The sequence below is a fragment of the Plectropomus leopardus genome, chromosome 16, assembly GCF_026936395.1.
Source record: "Plectropomus leopardus strain MGB_pleo_1.0 chromosome 16, ASM2693639v1, whole genome shotgun sequence".
Classification (NCBI taxonomy): Eukaryota; Metazoa; Chordata; class Actinopteri; order Perciformes; family Serranidae; genus Plectropomus; species Plectropomus leopardus.
The window spans coordinates 9,907,587-9,933,809 of record NC_142191.1 but is presented as its reverse complement, the minus strand read 5'-3'; the positions used below and the strand labels follow the sequence as shown (position 1 = coordinate 9,933,809).

General features: G+C 37.8%; 1 protein-coding gene across 1 annotated transcript; it reads left to right on the top strand.

Moving 5' to 3' along the window:
• Window positions 1-23: 23 nt before the first annotated feature.
• Window positions 24-22,331, top strand: scml4 (Scm polycomb group protein like 4). Its single transcript, XM_088089363.1, has 7 exons — window positions 24-399; window positions 5,623-5,899; window positions 11,291-11,493; window positions 13,365-13,494; window positions 18,728-18,940; window positions 20,543-20,691; window positions 20,795-22,331. Exons 2-7 carry the CDS (start codon window positions 5,662-5,664, stop codon window positions 20,918-20,920), a joined length of 1,059 nt encoding a protein of 352 aa, XP_087945489.1. The 5' UTR covers window positions 24-399; window positions 5,623-5,661; the 3' UTR covers window positions 20,921-22,331.
• The last annotated feature ends 3,892 nt before the right edge of the window (window positions 22,332-26,223 follow it).

Sequence of the window (26,223 nt, the reverse complement as noted above, 5' to 3'; positions counted from 1 at the left end):
TATTTACTGTGCTGCTTCTCCCTCTGCAGGTAAATGAGCTGCAGCTTTAAAGCCTAATAGGAGAATCATCCTCACCAGCAGCCCCGTTAACGATTCAGCCGCACGGTTCCCCTCAACTTGCGCCCTTGAGGACGTTACAACTCCTGCCAAAACCTCCGGACAGCGTCGGGAAGGTCAAAACTGCGGATTTGCTTCCAGACTCTGGACTAGCCAGCCCGCGGTGCTCGCGCGTTTCCCTGCCGCAGCTGCAGGGGTGGAACCCGGACTGACCCGAGCCGAGAGTTCCCCGCTGTTCCTGCCGCCTCTGGTGCTCCATGCTCCGGCTCAGCAGCGTCTGCACGCCGGCAGCCGGCTACGGAGGAATGGATCGCTGCCGCTGAATGGAGCCCATCGAGTCAGGTAAAGACATGACTCTCTGTCTCAATAAACCAACTTAAAGGCATATTATTCTAACATTTTGTAACATGATTGTGCATAGATTATGCCAGTGCTAAATTATTAGTCGCAGACCATTCATTTTATAGTGTATAACCTGTAACAAGGTCGCTGTAAACTCAGTTCAGTCCCTATAGAAGTCTACAGAGATAATTAAAGAGATGCCATATGCTCCCTGCGAATGACACGATGCTACTTTAACCCTTGTAAACCTGGATCGACATCAGTTTTCTTGTGTTGAGCTTAGACGCCGTTCACCAGCATTTAAACCAGTGGTCGGCAACGTCCGGCCCACGGGCCAACATTGGCCCTCCAGCAATAATATCTGGCCCACCAGATTATTTTGCTAATCTGATTTTTTGTTTTGTTTTTAACAATACCGCACTGACAGTCTCACAAATAAACTGTAATGTCCAAATAGAGAATCTACCCCATCTGAAGAATGCTGAATATACTTTTATCCATGTTGAGAGTGAGAGTGAATGACAGAGACAGACACAGCGGGCTGCACTGTAGTGGACAGCGCCTGGTGCTGAAATAGTGACATGCCATGTGTGGTATGAAAAAAATAGCAGTAGTTCAGTGAATCTTTCAAATGTTAATTTACTTATGTGACTAGGGGCCATGGCGCCACATACATGTGAACGGGAACAAAGGTAATTTAGTTTAATTTTATGAAAAACACTGACACCAAAATCAAGAAATAATTCTAAGAGCCATTCTCTGCATATCCCACACATGCGTGTCATATACGGCGGTCTGTTGCAAATTTCAGTTTTTGTTTTTTTTTTTAATCAATCATTTTCTTAAATTAGCCTGTGATTATGTTGGGTTGATATCTTCTGAAAAGGTGGAGGGAAAAAAAGCAATGAGCAACTTGGAAAGAAAATTCCCACAACTTGCAAAAATTAAGAAAAAGGCTACAAGACAATTACTGGAAAATGTACTTAAAAAATGGAAAACTTCAAGAAAACTATATTCATGATTATATCATTATTTTATTTATTATTTATTTTATTTTTTAATGTTTTATTTAAAATTTTCCATGTTGTTTTCTTTTTTATTTATTGTTTCTTTTGTCTTTATTTTATTTGTTTATCTATTTTTTATTTTTATTTTTCACAGTTTTTAATTAATTAGACTTTTTTCATGTACACAGATATATTTCTCTCTAATTTTGGTTGGATATTTTCTTAAAATCTGTGTAAGTGAGCACTCATCCTTCTCCAAAGTAATCCATCCACACAACAGGTGTGGCATATTAAGGTGGTGATTAAACAGCATGAGTGCTACACAGGTGGGCCTTTTAACAATAAAGGGCTACTCTCAAATGTGCAGTTTTTTATGCAAAAAAAAAGACCTCTTACACCTTAGACCCTAAACCTGTAAAGAATTGATGTGAAAGTATTGCATTTCAGTTTTTGTTCAATATATTTTTTATGACAACAAAAAAAGTTGAATACAGTTGGCTGCATGCATTGATAACCACCACCTCTCCCACACAGGAGCAAGACATAGAGACTTTGTGGTGTTTTGCTTCACTTTGTAAATGTTATGCATCTTTTTTTTTCTCTTTGTGGTCATTTTTTATCTCTTTATGGTTGTTATGCCCCCTTATTTAGGTTATTTTCTTTGTCTTTGTAATTCCTTTAATACTCTTAGGGGTCTTTTTGTGTCTCTTTTGGTTATTTTCATTTTTCATTTTCATTCACTTTGTGGTGGTTTTGCCCGCTTTTGGAGTTATTTTCCTTGTGGTTGTTTGTGCATCTTTATAGTCATTGGGGTCTCCCTGGAGTAATTTTTTCTCTTACTGTAGTAATTTTGTGTCTCTTTGTGGTTGTTTTGAAAGTATTTATGGTATTTTTTGTCTCTTTGCGGTTCCTTTGCATCTCTCTGTGGTCATTTTGAGCCTATCCACGTTAACTGCAGAGTTGCTGAAACACAATGTATCTACTACATAATGACATACAATTGTGATTTATCAGTGTTTTGCACAAACATACAATACTAACCTTTATTCTTGTGATTGTGTTGAGATGCCTGCAATTGTGCGTGAACTATTCAAGGTATTTCACCAGCAAATCCCACTGTGGAGCCCAGCTAAATCTGTTGTCTTAATTGCTTTCTTTTCTGCTCAAGTACTGTACTCTTGAAAAGACAAGAATTGCAGAGAAGTCACCTTCATTGTTGCGGTTACGGCACAACCACAGGGACATTCCACAGATTGTTTTGAGTCTCGCTGTCCTTTGTAAGGACTGTTTGAGAAAGCCTTTTAATAAAGAAAAGCTGATCAGCATTGAATTGCAGAGGGAAATAGTTACAGGGTGGCTCATTATTGGCCATTTCGAAGTGACTGTATGAAACTAAGTGAGGAGGCTTTCACGCCTATCACACAAGCACGGCATTTTCGCAATTGAAGGCCCGTGTTTACAATAAGAAAACAGTTTATGACACTCATAAACAAGACTGAAAGCAGGATGCTGGATGATTTTCTGCCAGGTTTTCTGCCCCAAATTTTACTTTTGACCCTAAAATAAATTATAAAAGGAGCATGGCATCCTTTCTGGCAGACAGGAGGTGATGTTTTGTCTACAGCACATGTGACTGCAGTTTGATTTTATGTGACCCAAAACCTGTAATGATTACTCAGGGTTTCTGCGGACCTTTAAATGCAATGAATTCATCAAAAATCAAAATTAAAAATAAGGCCTTAGTTGGTATTAGAGTATCTTAAATCAATCTTTTACAATAATTTATTTTCAAAAAGCTTTAGCATGGGAAGTAGGATTTTGAGACTCTTTTTTTTTTTTTGATGTTGCATTGTAAAATCTCAGTTGAATTTGTAACACCTTGTCATGACTGAAAATGGTAAAAGACAATGTGTACAAGGCTAGGTGTATTTTATGCAGTATGATGAGAAACAAAATCACTTAAAAAAACTTGCTAACAAACGCCAGATTTTTCCCAATTTGTTTCTACCCTCGTCTCCACCATGCTTCAGCCCCCATTTCCGATACCGGCACCAGGGTCAGCAGCAACAGATATCTGACCTACATTCAGGTGTGCACCTAAACAGAAAGCAGAGGCGCCATAGTGTCTGAACACAGTGAAAAAACACCAGTCGTTCAAGTCAGCTGAGGGAGTAGGAGAAGAATTACGTACACGTTTGGTATTTGCAAGATTGGTCTTCAGTTTAATTCTGTGTAACATAAAAAAAAATCTTAAAAATTCTTTAATCTAACCTGTTTTACACTGTCTTACCTGAGAAATATTGACATAAGTTTTATTATGTAGGTCGTTCCAGTAAAGCTATAAGACTGTGTTTCTCTCAATCCACTCAGGCATTTTCTCCATCACTGCTTGTGTCTCTTAGAGCTTTAGAGAATGAACAGCAGCTGTGTGTTTGTGTGGTGTGTGCATTTGTGTGTGTGTGTGCGTGTGTGTGTGTGTGTCCGTTTGTGTTTGATTTTGTTAAAGAAATCTCTTCAGCAGCTTCACTCCTGGCAGGGCTCCAAGCCACAAGTGTTTTGGTAGAGTGGCAAGATAAAGTAGTTTTCTGCTCTCATGGGACTCCCAGCCTTTAGACAGAAACAGCAGCATTCCCCTGTGTGTGTGTGTGTGTGTGTGTGTGTGTGTGTGGGTGTGTGTGTGTGTGTGTGAGTGTTTGAGGGGGGGGGGTTGTTGCTGGGTTGCACTGTGTTTCATCAAATCTAACTTTTTCATTCCGGTTGTTTCACGGTACTACAGATAGCGGCTACTGTGTGTGTGTGTGTGTGTGTGTGTGTGTGTGTGTGTGTGTGTGTGTGTGTGTGTGTGTGTGTGTGTGTGTGTGTGTGTGTGTGTGTGTGTGTACGAACCATCTTCTTTCATGTTTTTCAAGATGACTCTTTGATGTTTCTGATTTTTTTTGTAAATATTAAAGTATTGGGGTTGAGGGCAGATTTTTTTTCATCTCCATCCTGATGGAAGCTGACAGTTCAGCCCAAAAAAAAATGTTATCTGCTCTTTAAATGACGCAGTTTTTCACTGCACATTTTTTTCTTCTCACACTTCTTTGATTTTTATTCATTTACACTTTTTGCAAACCACTAACCTTGCAGTGGATGATTTTTTGTTAATATGATATACTATTCAAACATTTTGCTCTTTTACTTTTCCCCACCATTTTTCTTTAACTCACCTTTTTTCCTGTACCTTGTTATTCTGTCCTCTCTGTGTACAGCATGAGTCTCTTAGAGTGCTTGTGCTTTTTGAGCTTTTTGAATGTTTTTTTAAGCCTCAGGTGGTCTGTGGCTGTGGCCCGTCTTTAATCCCTGTCAAATTGTATTTGCTGATAATCCACAGACTCTGAATAAATCTTTGTTTAAGCCATATCAAATGTGCTGTATATACTTCATTAATAAAATTTTTGTGAAGAGACAGAACGCTTTGGAGGTCATGTTGTCTAATGGTGCAACCCAAAATCTAACGTCTAATCAATTTGGAATTACACACATTGTTTGCCCTAAGCCTGACAGTGGTAAATAAAGCCCTGTGTATCCTCTCTAACAGTAACTACTGCCAGTCTAACAAGCACGAAGCAGAACATTAGATCTGCTGGAAGAATGGGTAAATTTGTGATAATGGGAACATTGTCATGAAGTTTCACATCTTCCCTCGTTCCCCTCTTCACCCACCTTTGTTCCCTTCCACACAGAGGAGACTAAAAGCTCCTAGTTAACGTTAATCAGTAAATCCAGCACCCTGGAGGCCAAATTGCATTCACTTTACGGCACAATAGACACATTGTCACGGATACTTTTATCATTAGCAAAGCCATATTCTCCCATCAGCCACCAGCTTATTTCTTTGACCTCTGGACACACTGGTTTAATTACACCCCCCAGTTTCTTTTTTCTCTTTCGATGCTCTTTCCACTCTCCCTGTCTGCTCGTTTCCGTCTGCGTCTTTCCTTCAGTCTGACCGCTGTTCGCTGCTCCACAGTCGTTTTTGTCTGAGAATTGAAAGGTCTGAAATTAATTTGTCGAGAATACGATTAATGTTGAGAAATGGAATAATGGAGCACTTCATCAGAAGAATTCAGGCTGATTAAAATATGAACTGTGAGTATATTCACATAAGACAGCAGGTCGATGGGCCTGTCCAATGTTTGATGTATTTTTCACAGTTTTCTCTGTTTTTTTCCAGTGTGATGTATCTCGCCTCTCCCTGGCGGGCTGTGAGGGCATGAGACTGCGAGGCGGGCGGGAATTCAACCCTGACTCCTACTTGGAACTGGCCCCTCCTCCTCCTCGTCCAATTGCCTGGCTACCTGGTGTCCTCAGCAAAGGCGTGCGCCTTCGTCTGCGTTTGGATCGACGTGATAACAGGGGGAGGGGTTGCTGGCAGCTCGTGGACTTGGAGGCGGAGCCAGAGCCAGTTGGGCGGAGACTGAGGAGCCGGGCCCCCAACTCCTGCACTCAAAGTAAGAGTTGATTCCTTAAAAGTACTTAGCGCTTTATTTTGAAGGGGTCATTTGAAGGGGCATCTGATGTAATATACATTTATTTTGGATTTTATGTAACATCTGTGGTGGAAAAAGTATTTATATCCTTCACTTAAAGTTTAAGTTAGGTATTTTACAACCTATTTTTCAATGTTTTTGTGTCTAAGTAACTAATGGGGACACCAACTTTTGAAATCGGTTCAGTGTTGAGCAACACTGCTGCAGCAGTGTTGTTTTTGCCACTGACAGGCTCAGATTATTATTTTAAGAGTCTGACAGTATTATGGAAAGGATCCCTGCAGAGAGACACCTTTTTGTTCTTTTCTGAATACCCAGAAAAAAGGTCTATTTCTTTAGAGATCCTTTCCATAATGATGTCAAACACTTGACAACAATGGGGCCCACCAGTAGCAAAAACACGCATTTTCAAATAGTACATTGTAGTGCAAACAAGCCCAGAGTGATTTGTAAATTAAAACCAAAATCTGATGAAATGGTAAAACCAGGCAATGTAGATCCAATATAAATCATGATTATGTTACTGCACTGCCTGATTCTTTACTGAAAAATTTTTAGAAACATACTTTATTGCCATGTTCAGCTGTAAAGTGAGAGATTTGAGGAAGAGGATGTGGGTGCCGTACTGCTTCCTGCACAGTGAAAACAGAGGCTAAAAAAACCCCAGAGATCAAATGGTAAAACTAACCAGCACTGATCAAATATAAACCAAGTTTTCGTTACTGAGCCGCATGTTTCTTTCCCTAAATTTTAGAAACATGTTGTAGCTTACTATTTAACAGTTATGTGAGATCTCTTGGTACCAAAAGGCTGCTATTGTGTGAAACAGATGTGTTCGCATTACGCCACCCACCTGTGGGAACGTTTACTGGCCCAGCACGGTGCAGTGCGTTCTGGTAGTTGTAGGTTTTCTACTTCTTAAGAAAAAGTGAATGCCACAGTCCTTTTTTTCTTTTTTTTAACCTTGGTCATGTCACATCAAAGGTATCTGTGTCTTTCTTCTACATAGGTCACCTAGCTTTATGTGAGGACCCTCTTTATATCAGAGAAACACTTCTTTAACTGACATAAAATACTTTAAAATTGTAATTTTGTAGCTTTACTATCCACTGCTTTTTTAACACAGTAAAGGGGAAATAGAGCAACTCAAGGAGTTGTTTTCAAACGTGCATGGTTTATTTAGAAGTCTGCGTGTAAATCGTCCTGCATGCAATATATTAAATTCCCCTGCTCTGACCCACAGTTGATGAAAAGAGCAATACTCTCCACCTCCCCTTTCTTTGGAGTGTGTTGTGTTATGAAGGAGCTCAGTGGAGATAAGGAGTGGCTGTGTGTGTGTGTCTGTGTGTGTGTGTGTGTGTGTGTGTGTGTGTGTGTGTATGTGTGTGTGAGAGAGAGAGAGTGAAGGAGGGAGGGAGGGTGCTTTATTTAATACACACATTGTTGTTTATGCGTTTTATTTATTCCCACCTTATCACATGACTCTGGCGCAGGATCCGATTTCACTGTCTGTTACCATGGCGACGCCCTGCCTGAGCTGTAAATAAATTCAGGGGGGTTTGTTACATTGATTAGAGAACACACATACACACACACACACACACACACACACACACATACACACACTAATCTATTCTAGGCGAGGGTGTATAGTTTATAGTTAAAATGCAGTTATTTTATGCATGCATTTTGTTGCGTGACTGTTTGTTTATGTGTGTGTGTGTGTGTGTGTGTGTGTGTGTGTGTGTGTGTGTGTGTGTGTGTGTGTGTAGGTGTGTAGTTTACCGAGGCATTAGCATAATTCACTTCATTGCAGTTTCCCTTCTGCATAAGTGAAAACAGATACAAATCTCCGTCCCCTGAAGCTGCTGATTAAGTTATGCTAATCATCGCTGATCATTGCTGCATTACTGTGGCCATAACGGCAAGCTCCAACAGCTTCCAAACGCCCTCCTCAAACATTCAGCTCCCAAAAACCGAGACAATATCCCATAGTCGGAAGATGAAATTGGGCGTAGGGGTTCACTGATCTCCTAACTGCTTAATTAGCCATAAACAAATGAGGCTGCACTCCCAGATGTATTGTGTGAGGGTGCAGCGGCGCACATCTTCCCCCTCGCCTGCAAAAGAAAAAGACTGTCAGCCAGTGTTAATGCCCCCCCTCTCCTTGTATCCAATTTTTTATAAGTAAAAGATGATTATCTGCTCTCTCTCAGTCTGTCTCTGTCTGTAATGTGATGCGCTGTAATGGGACAGGACTGATTGAGGAGGGACATCAGGATTAATCTCTCTGTGTAATTACTTTTATGATTTATGGTTCACACACACACACACACACACACACACACACACACACACACACACACACACACACACAGGCCTCCCACCATTGCCAGCCTTATTGTTTGACCCTGCTGTTTATTTTTATTATCACGCTTCAAGTAATGAAATACTACAATTTGTCCGGGCTGTCACATTCACTGCTAAAACAGCTTGTGAGCGACCGCTTTACAGCCGACTCTTGACAAATCTCTTTACATGCTGGCAGCGGCTCTGCGTGCGAGCGAGGGCGCGCCAGCGTTTGATCCTCCTCTGCGAAAGGTTAACCTGATTTTGATTGAGTGTTTAAACCCACCAGCGTGGCTTCTTTGACCGCGAACAGGAATCGGCATAGCAACCTGAGCGTAACTAATCGATATGTGGCGGCGAAGGGGGGTAAAAAACACCTGAGTTGTGCTTTATACGCTTGTAGCCCGTAAGAGCGAATAAGCCCTCTGGAACATGCTTTTGCTTTTAATACCTGCACCTCAGTGGGTAAAACGCGCTCAACCTCGCCTTTGGCTTTTTTCTTTCCATGTGTAGATTTTTTCATTATAGATAAAAACAAACGTACATGAGCTGACACAAAGGCGGAGGAAGTGTATAAATAAAAGGAAGGCTGTGAGCTCTGACAGTGATGATCTTTCATCACAAACAAAAGCAGTGGAGGAATCCTGAAGGGTTTCTGCTGGATCCTTTTGAAGTTTACACAGAAATTCACCTGGAAGCCAGATTGTAAAGGAAAAGTTTCAGCATTTAAGAGTCAACGTCCTGCTCAAGCGTTTTGAGTCACAATACCTTAACGAAAAATGTGTTGCAGTTAAAGGGATTCTTCGATTTTCAACCAGCTTTATATCAAAACAATGTGGGTAGTTAAATTGTGTCTACCCAGTGCCTGGATATCCCTGCACTTGGGTTTTTGCTCGAACTACAGGCTGTACTTCAGCATTTTTGTATTGCTCGGCAACCATGTCGCCGCCACTGTGGACACAAAGAGTATAGAGCTAGATTAAGAGACCCGTCCATCTCTCTTTCTCAACTTGGACCGAAATCCGACCAAATTGTAACATTAGGCAGTGCTGATCTGATATAAACCAAGATAACGTTACTGCACTGCCTATTTCCCTTCTAAAATGTTTTTAGAAACATATTTTAACACCCTTAGAGAGTTTGTGAAGGAGAAGTTGGCGCCATGCTGCTTTCTGCATAGTGAGAATGGAGGCCGAAAACACTTTGATCAAACAGTAAAACTAAGCAGCGCTGATTTGTAATTTATTTATTAAAGCTGGGATAATGTACATTAATCTGTAATTTAAACATATGTAAATGCACCTGAGTTAGCAGAGTTAGCTTTCATTGGTAGCCTCTTGTCTGACATTAATAGACATAATTTAAAATAATATATATATATTTTTTTTTTAAAGAAGAGCGATCAAATATAAACCAAGATTCTGTTCCTGCGTTGCCTGTTATAGATATTTTCAGAAATATATTTTAGCTTAGCTGTGACACACGGTCCGGTCAGTACTTTAATGTTAAATATCTAGAATAAATACATGGAAATAATACTAGCACTCGTACTACTGCTAAAACTATTAATTCCAGGCTCACAAAGTGACATGTTACTGAAATATAAATATTATAACAGTAATTGATTTGTAATTTTGTTTTTTTTTTTCTGTCTGTTTTACCACTCCCATGAACATTTAAAAAATTATTTTTTAAAAAAAGTTGATTTTTCTTATTATAGCTACAAGGTAATAAAAAAATGACAAGTATTTCTTTTTTTCCATTGCTTTATTTCTTAGTGAGGAATAAAAAAAGTTAAAAGATTTCACATTTTGGTAGAATTTTTTTTCCCCCTTGTGCAGAAATTTCTCCAGAAATAATTTGAGGGCAGATTACAGTTTGTAACCCGAAACGCTTGCAGCACAAAACACCGCACAGAGTGAATCCCTCGTCGCCCGCTGTAAGCTTTTTTTGAAGACAGAAAAGAAAAAAAAAACCTGAGCTGCGGCAACTGTAATTACATTACAGTCTCTCCCCCTCCTCACACACAGACATCGTTTTGAGCTCAGCACGTCTGCCGGCTGCCGCGGGATGTTAGAGGCGTGTTGCTATGACGACCGAAAGGGGACATAGAGGAAGGGGGTTAGGCTAGAAGAGGAGGGGGGTGTTGTTTCGGAGGAAGGTGGTTGGAGATTGAGGAAGAGAGAGACGCACGCAGAGTTGCCGGCGTCTTGACAGTGTGCAGCAGCAGAGAACAGTAGAGGCAGAGCTGTCGGAGATCCGTCAGGGGGATTATTCAGAAAACCTGCTGCTGGAGCGAAGCATCACACACAGACACTGATTACCAGACGGCTGCGTGCATGGTAGGCAATAACGATCAGTTTGTGCTAAATTTGAAGCTTTTTGAATGGGATTTGGTGGGAGAGGATTCGTGCATATTCACATGTTCTGTGTGCATCTGTTTCTGTTTTTCCTCTTCTTTTTTTTTTTTTTTGTTTGCAGTGGCACTTTTGTCATCACAGGAAGATGATTTTATTCTATATCTTAGTCTCTTTGAAAATTTTCCTAAAGATTATTTAGCAATCAGGAATAAAAGAAAATAGGTTTTTGATATGTGCAATCAGCACAGAGTGACTTTCACATTCAAAGGTCATTTCAGGTTATTGACTGTGTTGCATGAATGAAATGATGGAGTGAGGGATGCATTATGAAAGTCATGACCCTGTGTGTGTGTGTCTATGTGTGTGCGTGTGCGTGCACGTTCGTGTGTGGCTTTGTGTCTGTGCAGTAATGATATTTATTGCAATCTTTGCAGTTGGAGAGGGGGAGGGGTGTGATGGAGTACAAAGCTTTATGTGGCTTTGTTTCGACTGTTTCCTATAGTTTCTGTTTGTGTGTGTGTGTGTGTGTAGTCTCACATCGAAGTTTCCGCTCCAAGCTGAGGCAGTGGAGCGTACAGTTTAAAGCTGCCACTTCCTGTTACTTTGAGATTGCATTTTAATAATCTCCCTTGTCTCCTCTCAGGTCTGATGAGTTCCCTGTCTGCCGGCTCAGAGATGCAGACGCCTGCTCTCGGCCCCCAGTTCATTGCGGGGCCTCAGGCTAAGGTGCCGGGCCGAAAGAGGGGACGGCCTCCTGTCCAAAAGCTTGAGTTCCAGAGTCACTACGTTGAACCTCTGTCCCCTATCAAGGTCCCGAAAAAGAGAGGCAGAAAACCTGGATTTAAGGTCAATCAGACATTTGATTTTAATTCTAATTCTTTGTGTCAGTATTTTAAAGCTACACTGTAGAGTTTTCTCTTCACATTTTGATTTTTCATTAAACAATGCCCCTCAGGCTGCAAAATTCTCTTAAATCTCTCTCATATCTTCTATTAAAAGAAAATGTACTTAGTTACATTCCTGCACGTCAGCAGGAGGATGCACAGTAACTAAAATTACAGGTTTTTTCTTTGTTTGTAACCTTTATTTTTCAGATAATCTCATTGAGACACAGGGTCTCATTCTCAAGAGAGACTTGTTTTGGACAACATACAATATAACGACAGTTAGTTACAGACAGACAGATTTATCAGTACAGTACATACAACATTTAAGTGAAAGTGCCAAGAGGAAGCAGATTAAAAATATTAAAAACAGGACCAAGTTTTCAAAGACGCTTTTTTAGGTGCCCTTAAAACAGAAATTGGAATCATCGCACCAAGTGTAGTAGTATTTCTTTAGCCCTAAAATGAAATAACCCAGTCATGATAATCACTCTAAAACACCACCTAAATATGATTAAATGATTTTTTCTTTGCACTGGGCGACAATTGTGAACTGTGAAGATGAGATGTTTTTCTCTTATCTTGGTAATAGTGCTCTTGACCACTTGTAAAAGAAAAAAAAATTCTCTTACCTATGGGGAGCAAAAATAGGAAAACACTGCTGAATCCTAAAAATCAGTGGTCACTTACAAAATAAGAACAAAATGTGGATACCAGCAAAAATAAGTGATAATTTGTTCTTACATAGTTTCTTGCATGAGGCACAATGTTTATGTGATGAAAGCACTTCTTCCTCATAAAATGTTTCCACACACAGTTTATGAACACATATGTTAACATTCACGTGCAAGCAGTTCTCTTCTTCTGCGCAGCTGCTTTACTACTGTAGGTTTGTTTTGATGATGCCACCAGCAACTGTCGAATAGTAAACAGTAACAGTGATAGAAATGTAAATGTTACAAACATGCACATTTTTATGTTTGTGCTTATAGAGCCAAATCAGACACCCACTCATCAAAACATTGTTCTGTAGTACCTTTAGTGGTCAAAAACTCCACAAGGTACCTTTAATTATTGCTAAAACACTGGCCACTTATAAATATTTTAGTGTTGCTGTTAGTTTTTGTCATCAGTAATTGCATTGTTACTGGAACTGGTATAGTTTTTGGCACTACTAAAAGTAGTTTTGTACCTCAGCACTGGCAACAGCCATGGTCCAGGGCATGTTTTCGGGTTGTCTGTCCATCCATACATCCGTCTCATTCTCTTGAACCTGATATCTCAAGAACAACCTCAGGGGGTTTCTTCAAATGTGGTACAAATGTCCACCTGAACTTGAACTGAACTTGGTAGTCAAAGGTCTCTGTGACACAAAACATGTTTTTGGCCTTTACTCAGGAATTCATATGTTTATTCTGACAATAATTTTTTTTAAATAAACCAATTTTTAAAAAATGACACTATTAACCATCTGAAATCTGAGAATTGGGATGATTCAAAATGTATATTTTACATAATTATTATATTTTTAAGCAGTTTTTGTGCCCAAATAAATTCCTTCTTTTTTTTTTTAACTTTCCTGTATTGTTTGTTTTACCTAACTTTAAGGTAATTTTATGATACTTTTTCTTAATTTCTTGCTAATTTCTAGGTCATTTCTTCCTAAGTTGCTCATTGCCTTCTGAAAATAAATAAATAAAGCCAGTTTTTCGAGGTTTCAAATGGTTAGAATTTTTATCAATCCACCATTTTTTTCTCATGTATAATAAGAATTAAATATGCAAACTTTGCTGATTCATGTGTGTGTGTTTGTTTGTGTGTGTATGTGTGTAGCTGAAGCCCAGGATGGTGATGTCCCCACTCGCCAACTCACCTCCCAGCAGCACACCAGAACCTGAGCTGGGCTCCATCCCACAGGATGCTGCTATTGTCCCCCACTCTGCCACACCACAGGTCCTAACACGTAACACCACACACACACACACACACACACACACACACACACACACACACACACACACACACACACACACACACACGCACCTTTCACTATGTTATGTAGCATTATTGCAAATTAATTTTCTGCACCTGAAGATGTAATGTTTTGTGTGTGACGTTATGTTTACATCACATCCCTTTTTTCATTGTTCTGGCTCTCTCTCTTCATATATGCCAGCTAAGTGAAGTTATATTCAAATAGTCTATGTTCAAAAATTGCTGGCCAAGTGGAGGAAGAAAAAAAAAAAAAGGGTCCTTGAAAAATCCTGGAAAAGGTCTATTGATTTCTTTAAGCCTCGACTCCTGGAAATATTCAGTATGAGTGGCATGCTCCTAATATTTCTTCACTTATTACACACTCACAGCTTGACTTGGTAGTGTGACACACACACCATGGCTTCCTCTTTTATTTTTGTATCTTGTCTTTTTTAGCCGTCTGTTCTGACTGTGACTTAAATACACTCATGTCAGCATGGTGTCTTTTTTCTTTGTTCTCTAAAATACACAGAAGACTTTTTGTTGTCTGCGTCAAGATATTGGACGTTTTCCGCTAGACATTTCACTCTTGTGCATGTCTGCATGTTGAATCAAAAACCGCACAAGTGTCGATGGGTTTATTGTGCATGTTTACATACTTTCAAAAGAAAAAAACACACCTTCAAACGAGCCAGACATATGTTATTCTCTTTCAGTTTTCTCTCTAGCTTTCCTCTCCTGCTTAAGCTCTGGAGATTTTTTTTATTCTTTCACAAAAGAAAATAGGTTTCACAAAGCCATCTTTTCTGTCACACTTTTTTCCCTCTCGGTCTGTCCTGTTCTGAATAAGCAAATATTTAAAGAGAGCCTGTAGTGTATTTGAGGTGGGAATGGGAATCTCATGTGTCAAGGACCAGCGCTTTGCTCTTTGTTCTTGCAAATTGTGAAAAAGTGTTTGATGTCAGACTGTAGGCATACAGAAGCAGCAGAGTGGTGCACGCACACACACGCGCACACTCACTAGCACACTCCAGCATTGCTAACAGGGGACTGTCAGGCTACCCTATCAAAGTTGTGGTTATTTGTAAAAAAATAAAGAGAAAATTACTTTTGCGGTCTTCTTTCACAAAATTACTGCAAATGTGCTTTTTTACAGTGGGGACCTCCATATACTTTAAAATGGATACGTAAACTTTAATACTATCAATATAAAAACATTTTTTGTGATAATGAATATTACAGAAATAATACTTGCCACTAAACTGAGAAAAAAGTGAAGCATGCCTTTTTAAGAAGGCTCCCTTCATCCTGTGGATTAACTTTTATTTTGTATTTACTCTTAATAACTTTATTAGAGTCAAGAATATTACAATCAGTGTCGAAGCTGTATGAATCTACCACCAAATTAAATTTTATGGCACGATAAAAACAAATGTAATCTCGTGAGACCCGAACCGGCGATCTCTCACTTCCCAGCCAAATAATTAGTCCACTGAACTAAACCTCATACACCTTTAAGATGAGAAGTTGATACAATCATGCATTCAACTATACCTGCCTAATATGTTCAGCAATATCACAAGTGTCTAAACTGTATGAATCTACCGCCAAATCAATTTATGGCGTAGATGAAAAAAAAAGAAATTTTTTCGGGTGGACTCGAACCGCCAATCTCTTGCATTTTAACTAAAAAATTAGTCCACTGAGCTAAACATCTACCTATATATTTAAGACAGAATAGAAGTAGTCTTTTGCACAAAAGCTTGACTGATTGATGAGTTGAGCCAATAGTTAAAGTTATTTTAAGGGCAAAATTTAGTATTGGCAGCGACGTCTGTCAAAAGTCGACTGATAGATGAGTCTGGCTGATACTTGTTGATTTCGACAGACGCATCTGCCGATACTGTTTTTACCTGTTTCAGGACCACTTCACCTCATTTACTGTCAAAAACGACATATCACTCAACTATACGTGCCTGATTAGTTTGGCAAAATCACAACAAGTGTGTAAACTTTATGAATCTACCGCCAAATCAATTTATGACGTAGATGAAAAAAAAGATGAAAAAAAAATTTCTGGGTGGACTCGAACCACCGATCTCTTGCATTCTAACTAAAAGATTAGTCCACTGAGCTAAACCTCTACCCACCTAGTTAAAGTGGAATAGAAGTGGTCTTGTCTACAAAAGTGTGACTGAGACAATAGTTGAAGTTATTTTCAGGGTAAAATTTAGTATTGGCAGCGACATCTGTCAAAAGTCAACTGATAGATGAGTCCAGCCGATACTCGTTGATTTTGACAGATGCATCTGCCGAACTGCTTTTGCATGTTTCAGGACCACTTCACCAGAAAAGTTTGGAGTGAAATTTGGAAGAGGTTTTGGTGGTGGTGGTGGTGCTGTGCACGTGAATGTGTCATGCAGCATTATTTTTTCCTTACACGAACCATGGCATAGCCTGGCTTATTTTGTGTAAAAGAAGTTTTGATTAAAAAAAAAAGTCTTTATTCTTTCTAGCGTTACAACAACAAATAAAAACGTATGATTCATGCACAGATGTGCAATGAAAAACATTAGAGTGAATGTCAAACTGCACTTATTGAACTAAAAGTGAATTATGCCTTAACCGAAGCGCAGTAACTGTAGGCCTACTTTATGTTACACTGCTGTTAAACTGCTGTCTGTCTCTGTCTCTGTTACTGCGCTGGGCTGTCAGTCTGCTGCGATCTATCGATCAGCTGTGTGATCAGCAAAATGTGTAAGGCATATGTTTCTGTTTTTTGTCAGTGGTTGAACATAGTAAAATTAATTTCTTGGGCTCAGTTACTTTGGTTGGACAGGCTATGTGTGGCCTGAGTCACACTCTAGTATCCAAATGCGCACACACCTGGTCTGTCTTCAGGCACGTTTTTTAGTATTAACTCTCTAAGCAGCTGCTGCATGTCGGATGTTCAGTAAAATACAGGACAAAAAGTGAAATTTTTGGAGCGGTCAGATTTCCCTCTTTCGTGTAGCCTGTTCCCCATGGAGACCAAGTGCATGGCCCAGGGCTCTAAATAGGGGGTAATACAGGAGAAATGTGACGCTGGGAGGACAACGAGAGAGGGCTGCATGAAACAGGAATCTCCCGTGAATTCGGGAGGGTTTGCTGTATGGCTGTGACCATAGACTATATGGCTGTGACATGCTAGTCATGCACGCTGGCTCTCCAGCTCACTGTGGTGTTGGTGTGTGAAGTCACAGGTCCTGCTGACAGATGAGAAAAAGTCCAGGAAGGTAGTCAAAAGAGCCACAGCCTTGCAGATATATATAACCTTTGTTTGCATTAATTCATTTTTATGTCACATTTAAGAACCGATACCCGGCGTTAAGTAGGCTATTCGGTTCTTATTTGGACCCGAGTTTCAGATCCCAACCCTACTAGTCAGGCAGATTTGATAGGCAGATCTGCCCGAAGAACTCTCATTCTGAAAAATTCTGAAGGAAGTCCAAAAGATATTACTGGTGACTTGACCGGCCCCTTTTCACGAGTTCCTACAAGTTTTTTTCTTGTTTTGGATTTGATGGAGTGAGAAATAGGTGGTGTGGTGTGAGAGCGTGTGAAAGGGGGTAGACGTGTGTGTCTCGCTCTCATTGCGTGAGAGTTGGCAGCTCTGCCTCATTTATTGTGAAAAACGACATATCACTCAACCATACGTGCCTGATTTGTTCGGTTATATCACAACAAGTGTGTAAACTGTATGAATCTACCGCCAAATCAAATAAGATATTTCTAGGGGGACTCGAACTGCTGATCTCTTGCATTCTAAGTAAATGGTCAGCCCACTAGGCTAAGCTTCTACACACCTTTTTTTAAGGTGAAACCTATGTGGTCTTTTGTACAAAAGCTTGACTGATAGATGAGTTGAGCCAATAATCAACAAAGTTATTTTAGGGGCAAAATTCATTATCGGCAGCGACGTCTGTCGAAAGTCGACTGATAGACGCAATATCACAATCAGTGTCTAAACTGTATGAATCTATTGCTAAATTAATTTTTAGGGCATAAATAAAAGAAAATGTTTCCATTAAGACTCACACCCACAACCCCTTGACTCATATCCTTCAGCTTAGTCCACTGAGCCACAGCTCCAGACACTTGTTGATTTGAAACTAACATTATTTTATGTGTAGTAAATTTGGTGACAGTTGTCAAAAACTTGGTTGAAAGATGAGTCAGGCCGATAATCAAGTTCTTGATAGAGGAAATTCAGTATTCACTATATGAAAATTCAGGAGACAAGGAGAAAATTGTGTGTATTTTAACTGTTTTATTTTTTTTGCAAGGCACTGTGTGTGTCAGTATACAAGCCTCCAAACTCAGATCTCAGATCTTATCACATCATTATTCTTTTCAGAATACAATAAAATACATTTGACCTTTTGTGTGAGCACAAAGTACAGGCAATTCAGAACCATCTTAGTGGAGTATTTCCATCTTATAAAGCTGTCATCAGGTGAATCCATATCCGCTCAGCTCTGGCATAACCAGCAGGCATCTCCATTATTGACGAGATGGAAAACGGTTTGCACAAAGGGAGCAGATTCAGAGGAATTACTGACTACCTTTCAGCCGTCTCACATCCGTGGCTGAAGGGGCTCTAACACAGCTTACCTGAGTATTCTTTTAATGCAGTACTTGGGGAACATAAAAAATATTGCTGCTTTTTAATGCAGCACACAAGTCTGCTGATGTTATACTGGTCTGAAAGCAAAGTAAAATCATTGGCGCTGATATATTTCACAGCACAAATGAAAACTTCAGCTTGCTGACTTGACTTCACTTCGACCCAAAATCTTACTCAGTCTAGATTGTTTTGTTGTGAGTTGCTGGGTGTTGGAGATATTGGCCGTAGAGATGGGATAGGATATGATAGATGTCTGTCTTCTCTCTAACGAGAATGGGAACTAGATGTCCCATTCTCATGAACGCAATATCTGCAGAAAATTTCTTTTAATTTGGAACAAATGTTCACAAGGATAAACTGTTTAGATTTTGGTGGTCAAAGGTCCAAGTAACTGTGAGGTTGCATGTGTCTCATTCTTGTGAATGCAATAGCACAAGAACACTATATTTAAATTTGGAACAAATGTCCACTTAGACTCAGAGATGAGTGATGATGATTTTGATTTTGGGGTGTAAGCTCTCTTTAATGATGCCACCTTCTGTCATTTTTCTTCCAGCAGAGACATCGATGCCTGATGACTTCTTATGTGACCCACCGGTGGACTCCAAGCGCTACGCTGTAGACCCCAGTGACTCCGCCTTCAATGTCATGACATCACAATACCCACCAAAGCAGTCCTATGGTTACCGTGGCAGCAGTTGCTCTACATCAGTGGGCTTGTGCAGACAAGCATCCAGCCCGGGAAACTTCCAGGAAGCAAACAGGAATGGTGAGTCTGTGTTTTACAATATTGCTTTATTAGAATAATTATTTTCCATTTACAGCTCAACTGCTTTATAGAAAAAAAAACATGATCTGCCCTTAATGACATATTAAACTATGAAATTATTTCTGAAATCCACACCGTACTATACCATGACATTTTTAAAATATTTTTATTCATATTATTATTGCGAGTTTTTAAAATTGGCATGCTATTAATTATTATCTGACATTTTTATGGTACTTTTTTGTGGCATGCTAAGCTACGACATTTTTTTTATATTAGTTTTTCAACATACTGTTTAATAACATTTTTTTCTATTTTCATGACAATTGACACTATGACATTTTTACAAAATGCAATACCATTGTTTTTGGTAATTTGTCTGACATATTATACCTAGACATTTTTTATGATAATTTAATGGCATACTAAAGAATGAATTCTTTTTATGATAATTGAGACACGTAATCTACTAAGACTATTTTAATTTATAATTCAACCACAACTTAACCACGACATTTTCATGATATTTTATGATAATTTACTATGACATTATTTTGTTATTTTAAAGACATGCTAAAATTTGACATGACATTTTTTGATATTTTTATGGCATACAATACTATGACATTCTATGACAGTTTAACAACATACTATACTATCATTTTTTTCCTAAATTATAAACCAGGACATTTTTACAATTGAAAGACATAGTTTACTATTACATCTTTTCATGGCAATTATTTAAAACATTTTATTGATTTTATATCTTTACAGCACAGTGTTCTCCACATACTTAAGTACATCTCAGATTAAGACATGCCTACAAATAGATAACAATAACAAACAAAACTTTTCATGAATATTTAACAACATAATGTACTATGATTTTTTTTATGATGATATTACGACATACTATGAGGTGATTTTTTAAAATGTTTTATGACATACTATACTGTCACTTTTTTTAAATCATATTTTTTGGTGACATACTATACTATGACTTTTTATGGCACTTTGGACAACACACTATGGTGTGACTTTTTTATGTTTACTACTATACTATGTTGTAATATAGTATGACGGTTTTATCATATTTTAGAAGACATGTTATAGTATAGCTTTTTCATCATGTTTGGACAACCTACTATAATAGAATTTTTTTGTCATATTTTTTGGATGACATACTATACTATGACTTTTTTTCAGAATTTGGACTACACGCTATACTATGACTTTTTAAAATCATATTTTTTCGATGACATACCATAGTATTGAGTTGTGTCATATTTTTGGTGACATAGTATACTATGATGTGTTTATGGTATTTTAGATGACATAATAAAGTGATATTATGTTTTTTTTAAATCAAAATGTTACAACTTTTTTACAATACTTTTAACATAATATAGAAGCTATATATACGTTTTTTTAACGATAATTTTATGAAATACTTTACTATGACTTTGACTATGTGTAACTAATGTCTTTTTAAATAATATAACACTCTCAATGTGTTTTCTTTGTTAATTTTCTTAGTTTGATCTCCATTATGCTGAGCCTTTGAGCATCTCACCTTCATTTCTTCCCCTGTGCTACCTACAGTAGCCTACAGTCCGATGCAAGACTCTGGAGAGTCTAAGCGTCCTGCTGGTAAGGATCCGTCCCGTTGGGGTGTTGAGGAGGTCATTTGGTTCATCAAAGATGCTGACCCCCAAGCCTTGGGACCCCACGCTGAGGCATTCAGGAGGCATGTGAGTATCTATTTGGAGATAAAAAGATTTACAGGTGTCTCATAATATTAAGTTCTTGCAGTCCTAAATATAAATCACCAAATGGTTGTGTGATTTTTTTCAGGAGATAGATGGAGATGCTCTGCTCCTACTGAAAAGTGAGATGATGATGAAGTATCTGGGACTAAAGCTGGGACCAGCACTTAAACTATGTTATCACATTGACAGGCTTAAACAGAATCGGTTGTGATTTGCTGCAGAGGAGCCGAGCGGCTTTCACTAAAACTGTATCACTGCTCATTCTCTCAAACATTCTGAACCATCTGCAATACATAATGGACACCTTTGGATCCTTTTTATTTTATTTACTGACAAACTGGACTATTGGCTAAAGCCGAAGAATTTTTTATTATTTCCATAGTACCTAAATGGTTTTAGATAATAAATAGTTAGGCTCCACCAAGATGGCAGCTGCTATATACTCTATATTGCAATGTCACCTGTCCTATCTGCTGTCTGCACAAAGCTTCAGTGAATCCGACTTTCAACAGCAAGAATTTGTGCAGATCAGAAACAGGGAGCTTTACAAACTTGTATGGTGCTTTACCTCAATATCATTTAATCTTAAAGCGTACATTAGGTTGAGGCACAATGCTGCTGGAGTTTTAAAATAATAGTTTTGTTAGTTAGTTGTTGAAAACGGATGATGTTGACCCAGGAATAACCCCTTTACACAAACTGTAACCAATCTATCAAATTCTTCTCAAATTATTGCAATCTTTTGACTTTTTTGACATACTAGAACATGGAAAACAGCATCAGAAACAAGTAATTTGCAGCATGAGCATTTTACCACAAATAACAACACAACAATGAAGCGATAAGGCATCAGAGCTATGTATAACCACACAGCTCTCATACTGACAGGATGCAAAGGAGACAGACACCCATTTTCTCATGATTTTTACATCACGTGTCACTGAAGAGAAAGTAACTTGCAGCAAACTCATAGCAAACTCATACAGTACAATTTGGTGCTCACTGAAATAGTTATTGCCACTACAAACACAGTACTTTACAATTTCATCACTATATCAAGATAATACTAGAGTTTTCATTTTGCCCATGAAATGCTTCTACAGTCATTTTAAACATAAATGCCTCAGAGTTATGTTTCTTTCTACCCTCTGAAAAAGCAGTATCTCCACAAAATGAAAAGACTATTGAGTTAAATATCACTAGCATTAACAATTTTTGCTGCCACCAAATAGATTTTTTTTTTTTTTTTTTTAATGAAATTGTATAAACAACTGGTTTATACGTTGATGGTCACATGTAGTATAAAACAAACTACTTGTGTATAGATCCAATGCTTTTTTACTTACTGTACAATATTTGTTACTTACTTTAAATTTTGTGTTTCATGTGTTGAGCTTAAATTTGTGCAACAGATTTAGCAGCATGTATATGTATGTATGAATTCTGTAATTCATGACATTATTGAGCCCCAGGGAGCTAATGGGCTGCATTTAACTGCTATTGAATTTGGTATTTTAATTACCTAATATGATACCTTGATATAAGTGATAAATAAGAAAGGAAGAACCTGTGTTGCAAAAGAACCCCTACTTTAAAGCTAGAAATCTCCAAATGTGTTACAAAATCAGGCCTGTGAACTACATTTGATCAATTTCAAGTCCTGATGACCTTCCTTTTCTGTTTAATGTCAAGTTTTTTAAAAACATCTTTTTAAGACAAAATAAAACTTAATGTTCAATGTGGACTGACTGCTAATATTCAGTGATTATTCATATTATATTTATATTACATTACATAAATTATGTCATAGTAAAATATGAAAAAAAAATTGAAAAGTAAATACGATGTATGTTGAAAAACTGGCCAAAAACATGTCCAAAAATCGAACTCAAACAACATAGAACAGTATGTTGAAAAATATCAAAAAATGATATGCCCAAAAAATATCTGAAAATCACAAAAAAAGCATGTTGAGACATGTCTTAGTACAGAGAAAAAAGGTCAAAACCTTCATATTATATCATCCTGAAAAAACGTCCAAAAATGGCATACGATAATATGGCGGGGAAAAAAAAGCTAAAAACCGTATAGCATGTAGAGGCATGTTATGGAATACAGTCGCGAAAAAACATTTAAGAAATAGCCAGAAACCCCATAAAATAGGATGGTGAAAAAATGGCAGAAAAAGCAAAGCGAAAATGTCAAAATTTGACATGTCCAAAAAACAGCTGAAACCACTGAGTATAGCATATAGAGGCATGATATAGTCTACAGTGTTGAAAAAACATCCAAAAACAGCCAGAAACCCCATAAAATAGCATGTCGAAAAAATGGCCAAAACAACAAGGCTATAGTATGGCGAAAATGTCAAAATTTGACATGTCCAAAAAACAGCTGAACACCACTTAGAATGGCATGTAGAGGCATGTTACTGTATACAGTGGTGAAAAAACACCCCAAAACGGCCAGAAATCCCATAAAATAACATGTAAAAAAAAATGACAAAAAACAGCAAGGCGAAAATGCTGAAATTTGTCATGCCCTAAAACAGATGAAAACCACTTAGAATACCATGTAGAGGCATGTTTTAATATACAGTGAAAAAAAAACATCCAAAAACGGCCAGAAACCCCATAAAAAAGCTTGTCGAAAAAATTACCAAAATAGCAAGGGTATAGTATGGCGAAAATGTTAAAATTTGACATGTCCAAAAAAAAGCTAATACAACTTAGTGTAGCATATAGAGGCATGTTAAAGTATACAGTGGTGAGAAAACATCCAAAAACGCCCAGAAACCCCATAAAATAACATGTCAAAAAAACGACAAAAGAAGCAAGGCTATAGTATGGCGAAAATGTCAAAATTTCACATGTCCAAATAACAGCTGAAAACCACTTAGAATAGCATGTAGAGACATTTTAAAATATACAGTGTTGAAAAAACATCCAAAAACAGGCAGAAACACCATAAAATAACATGTCGAAAAAATGAGCAAAACAGCAAGGCTATAGTATGGCAAAAATGTTGAAATTTCACATGTCCAAAAAACACCTGAAAACCATGTATCATAGCATGGAGAGGCATGTTATAGAATACAGTCATGCAAAAACGTCCAAAAAAGACCAGAAACCCCATGAAATAGCATGTTGAAAAAATGACCAAAGAAGCAAGGCTATAGTATGGCGAAAATGTCAAAATTTGGCATGTCCAAAAAACAGCTGAAAACCACTTGGAATAGGATGTAGAGGCATGTTAAAGTATACAGTGGTGAAAAAACATCCAAAAACCACCAGAAACCCCATGAAATAGCATGTGGAAAAAATGACAAAAGAAGCAAGGCTATAGTATGGCGAAAATGTCAAAATTGGACATGTCCAAAAAAACACTGAAAACCACTTAAAATAGCGTAGAGATGCATGTTATAGAATACAGAGTTGAAAAAAAACATCCCAAAAACAACCAGAAACCCCATAAAATAGCATGTTGAAAAAATGACCAAAACAGCAAGGCTATAGTATGGCAAAAATATCAAAATTTGACATGTCCAAAAAACAGCTGAAAACCACTTAGAATAGCATGTAGAAGCATGTTATAGTATACAGTGTTGAAAAAAACATCCCAAAACAACCAGAAACCCCATAAAATAGCATGTCGAAAAAATGACCAAAACAGCAAGGCTATAATATAGCGAAAATGTCAAAATTTGACATGTCCCAAAAACACCTGAAAACTACTTAGAATAGCATGTAGAGACATTTTAAAGTATACAGTGTTGAAAAAACATCCAAAAACAGGCAGAAACACCGTTAAATAACATGTTGAAAAAATGACCAAAGAAGCAAGGCTATAGTATGGCAAAAATGTCAAAATTTGGCATGTCCAAAAAACAGCTGAAAACCACTTGGAATAGGATGTAGAGGCATGTTAAAGTATACAGTTGTGAACAAACATCCAAAAACGTCAAGAAACCCCATAAAATAACATGTCAAAAAAAATGACAAAAGAAGCAAGGCTATAGTATGGCAAAAATGTCAAAAATGGACACGTCCAAAAAAACACTGAAAACCACTTAAAATAGCATAGAGATGCATGTTATAGAATACAGTGTTGAAAAAAAACTCCAATAAACCCAAGAAACCCCATAAAATAGTATGTCAACAAAATGACCAAAATGGCAAGGCTTTACTATGGCGAAAATGTCGAAATTTGGCATGTCCAAAAAACACCTAAAAACCACTTAACATAGGATATAGAGGCATGTTATAGTATACAGTGTCGAAAAAAACATCCAAGAACCATCAGAAACCCCATGAAATAGCACGTGGAAAAAATGACAAAGAAAGCAAGGCTATAGTATGGCGAAAATGTCAAAACTTGACCTGTCCAAAAAACAGCTGAAAACCATTTATCATAGCATGTAGAGACATTTTAAAGTATAGAGTATTGAAAAAATATCCAAAAACAGGCAGAAACCCGATGAAATAGCACGTGGAAAAAATGACAAAGGAAGCAAGGCTATAGTATGGCAAAAATATTGAAATTTGACATGTCCAAAAAAAAGCTAAAAACAACTTAGTGTAGCATATAGAGACATTTTATAATATACAGTGGTTAAAAAACATCCAAAAACGTCCCCAAAATCCATAAAATAGTACGCTAAAAAATGACCAAAGAAGCAAGGCTATAATATGGCGAAAATGTCAAAATCTGACATGTCCAAAAAACAGCTGAAAACCACTTAGAATAGCATGTAAAGGCATGTTAAAGTATACAGTGGTGAAAAAACATCCAAAAACCACCAGAAACCCCATGAAATAGCATGTCAAAAAAATGACAAAAGAGGCAAGGCTATAGTATGGCGAAAATGTCAAAATTGGACATGTCCAAAAAACAGCTGAAAACCACTTAATATAGGATATAGAGGCATTTTAAAGTACACAGTGTTGAAAAAACATCCAAAAACAACCAGAAACCCCATGAAATAGCATGTGGAAAAAATGACAAAAGAAGCAAGGCTATAGTATGGCAAAAATGTCAAAAATGGACACGTCCAAAAAAACACTGAAAACCACTTAAAATAGCATAGAGATGCATGTTATAGAATACAGTGTTGAAAAAACTCCAATAAACCCAAGAAACCCCATAAAATAGTATGTCAACAAAATGACCAAAATGGCAAGGCTATACTATGGCGAAAATGTCGAAATTTGGCATGTCCAAAAAACACCTAAAAACCACTTAACATAGGACATAGAGGCATGTTATAGTATACAGTGTCGAAAAAAAACATCCAAGAACCATCAGAAACCCCATGAAATAGCACGTGGAAAAAATGACAAAGGAAGCAAGGCTATAGTATGGCGAAAATGTCAAAATTTGACCTGTCCAAAAAACAGCTGAAAACCGCTTAGAATAGCATGTAGAAGCATGTTATAGTATACAGTGTTGAAAAAAACATCCCAAAACAACCAGAAACCCCATGAAATAGCATGTGGAAAAAATGACAAAAGAAGC

What these genes read in the sequence shown, in the direction of transcription:
- scml4 (XM_088089363.1), top strand. Translation starts at nt 5,662, where the DNA reads ATGAGACTGCGAGGCGGGCGGGAATTCAACCCTGACTCCTACTTGGAA. An exon ending in CCCCAACTCCTGCACTCAAA is followed by an intron (nt 5,900 to 11,290) that starts GTAAGAGTTGAT and finishes GTCTCCTCTCAG; the next exon opens with GTCTGATGAGTTCCCTGTCT. An exon ending in CTGAGGCATTCAGGAGGCAT is followed by an intron (nt 20,692 to 20,794) that starts GTGAGTATCTAT and finishes GATTTTTTTCAG; the next exon opens with GAGATAGATGGAGATGCTCT.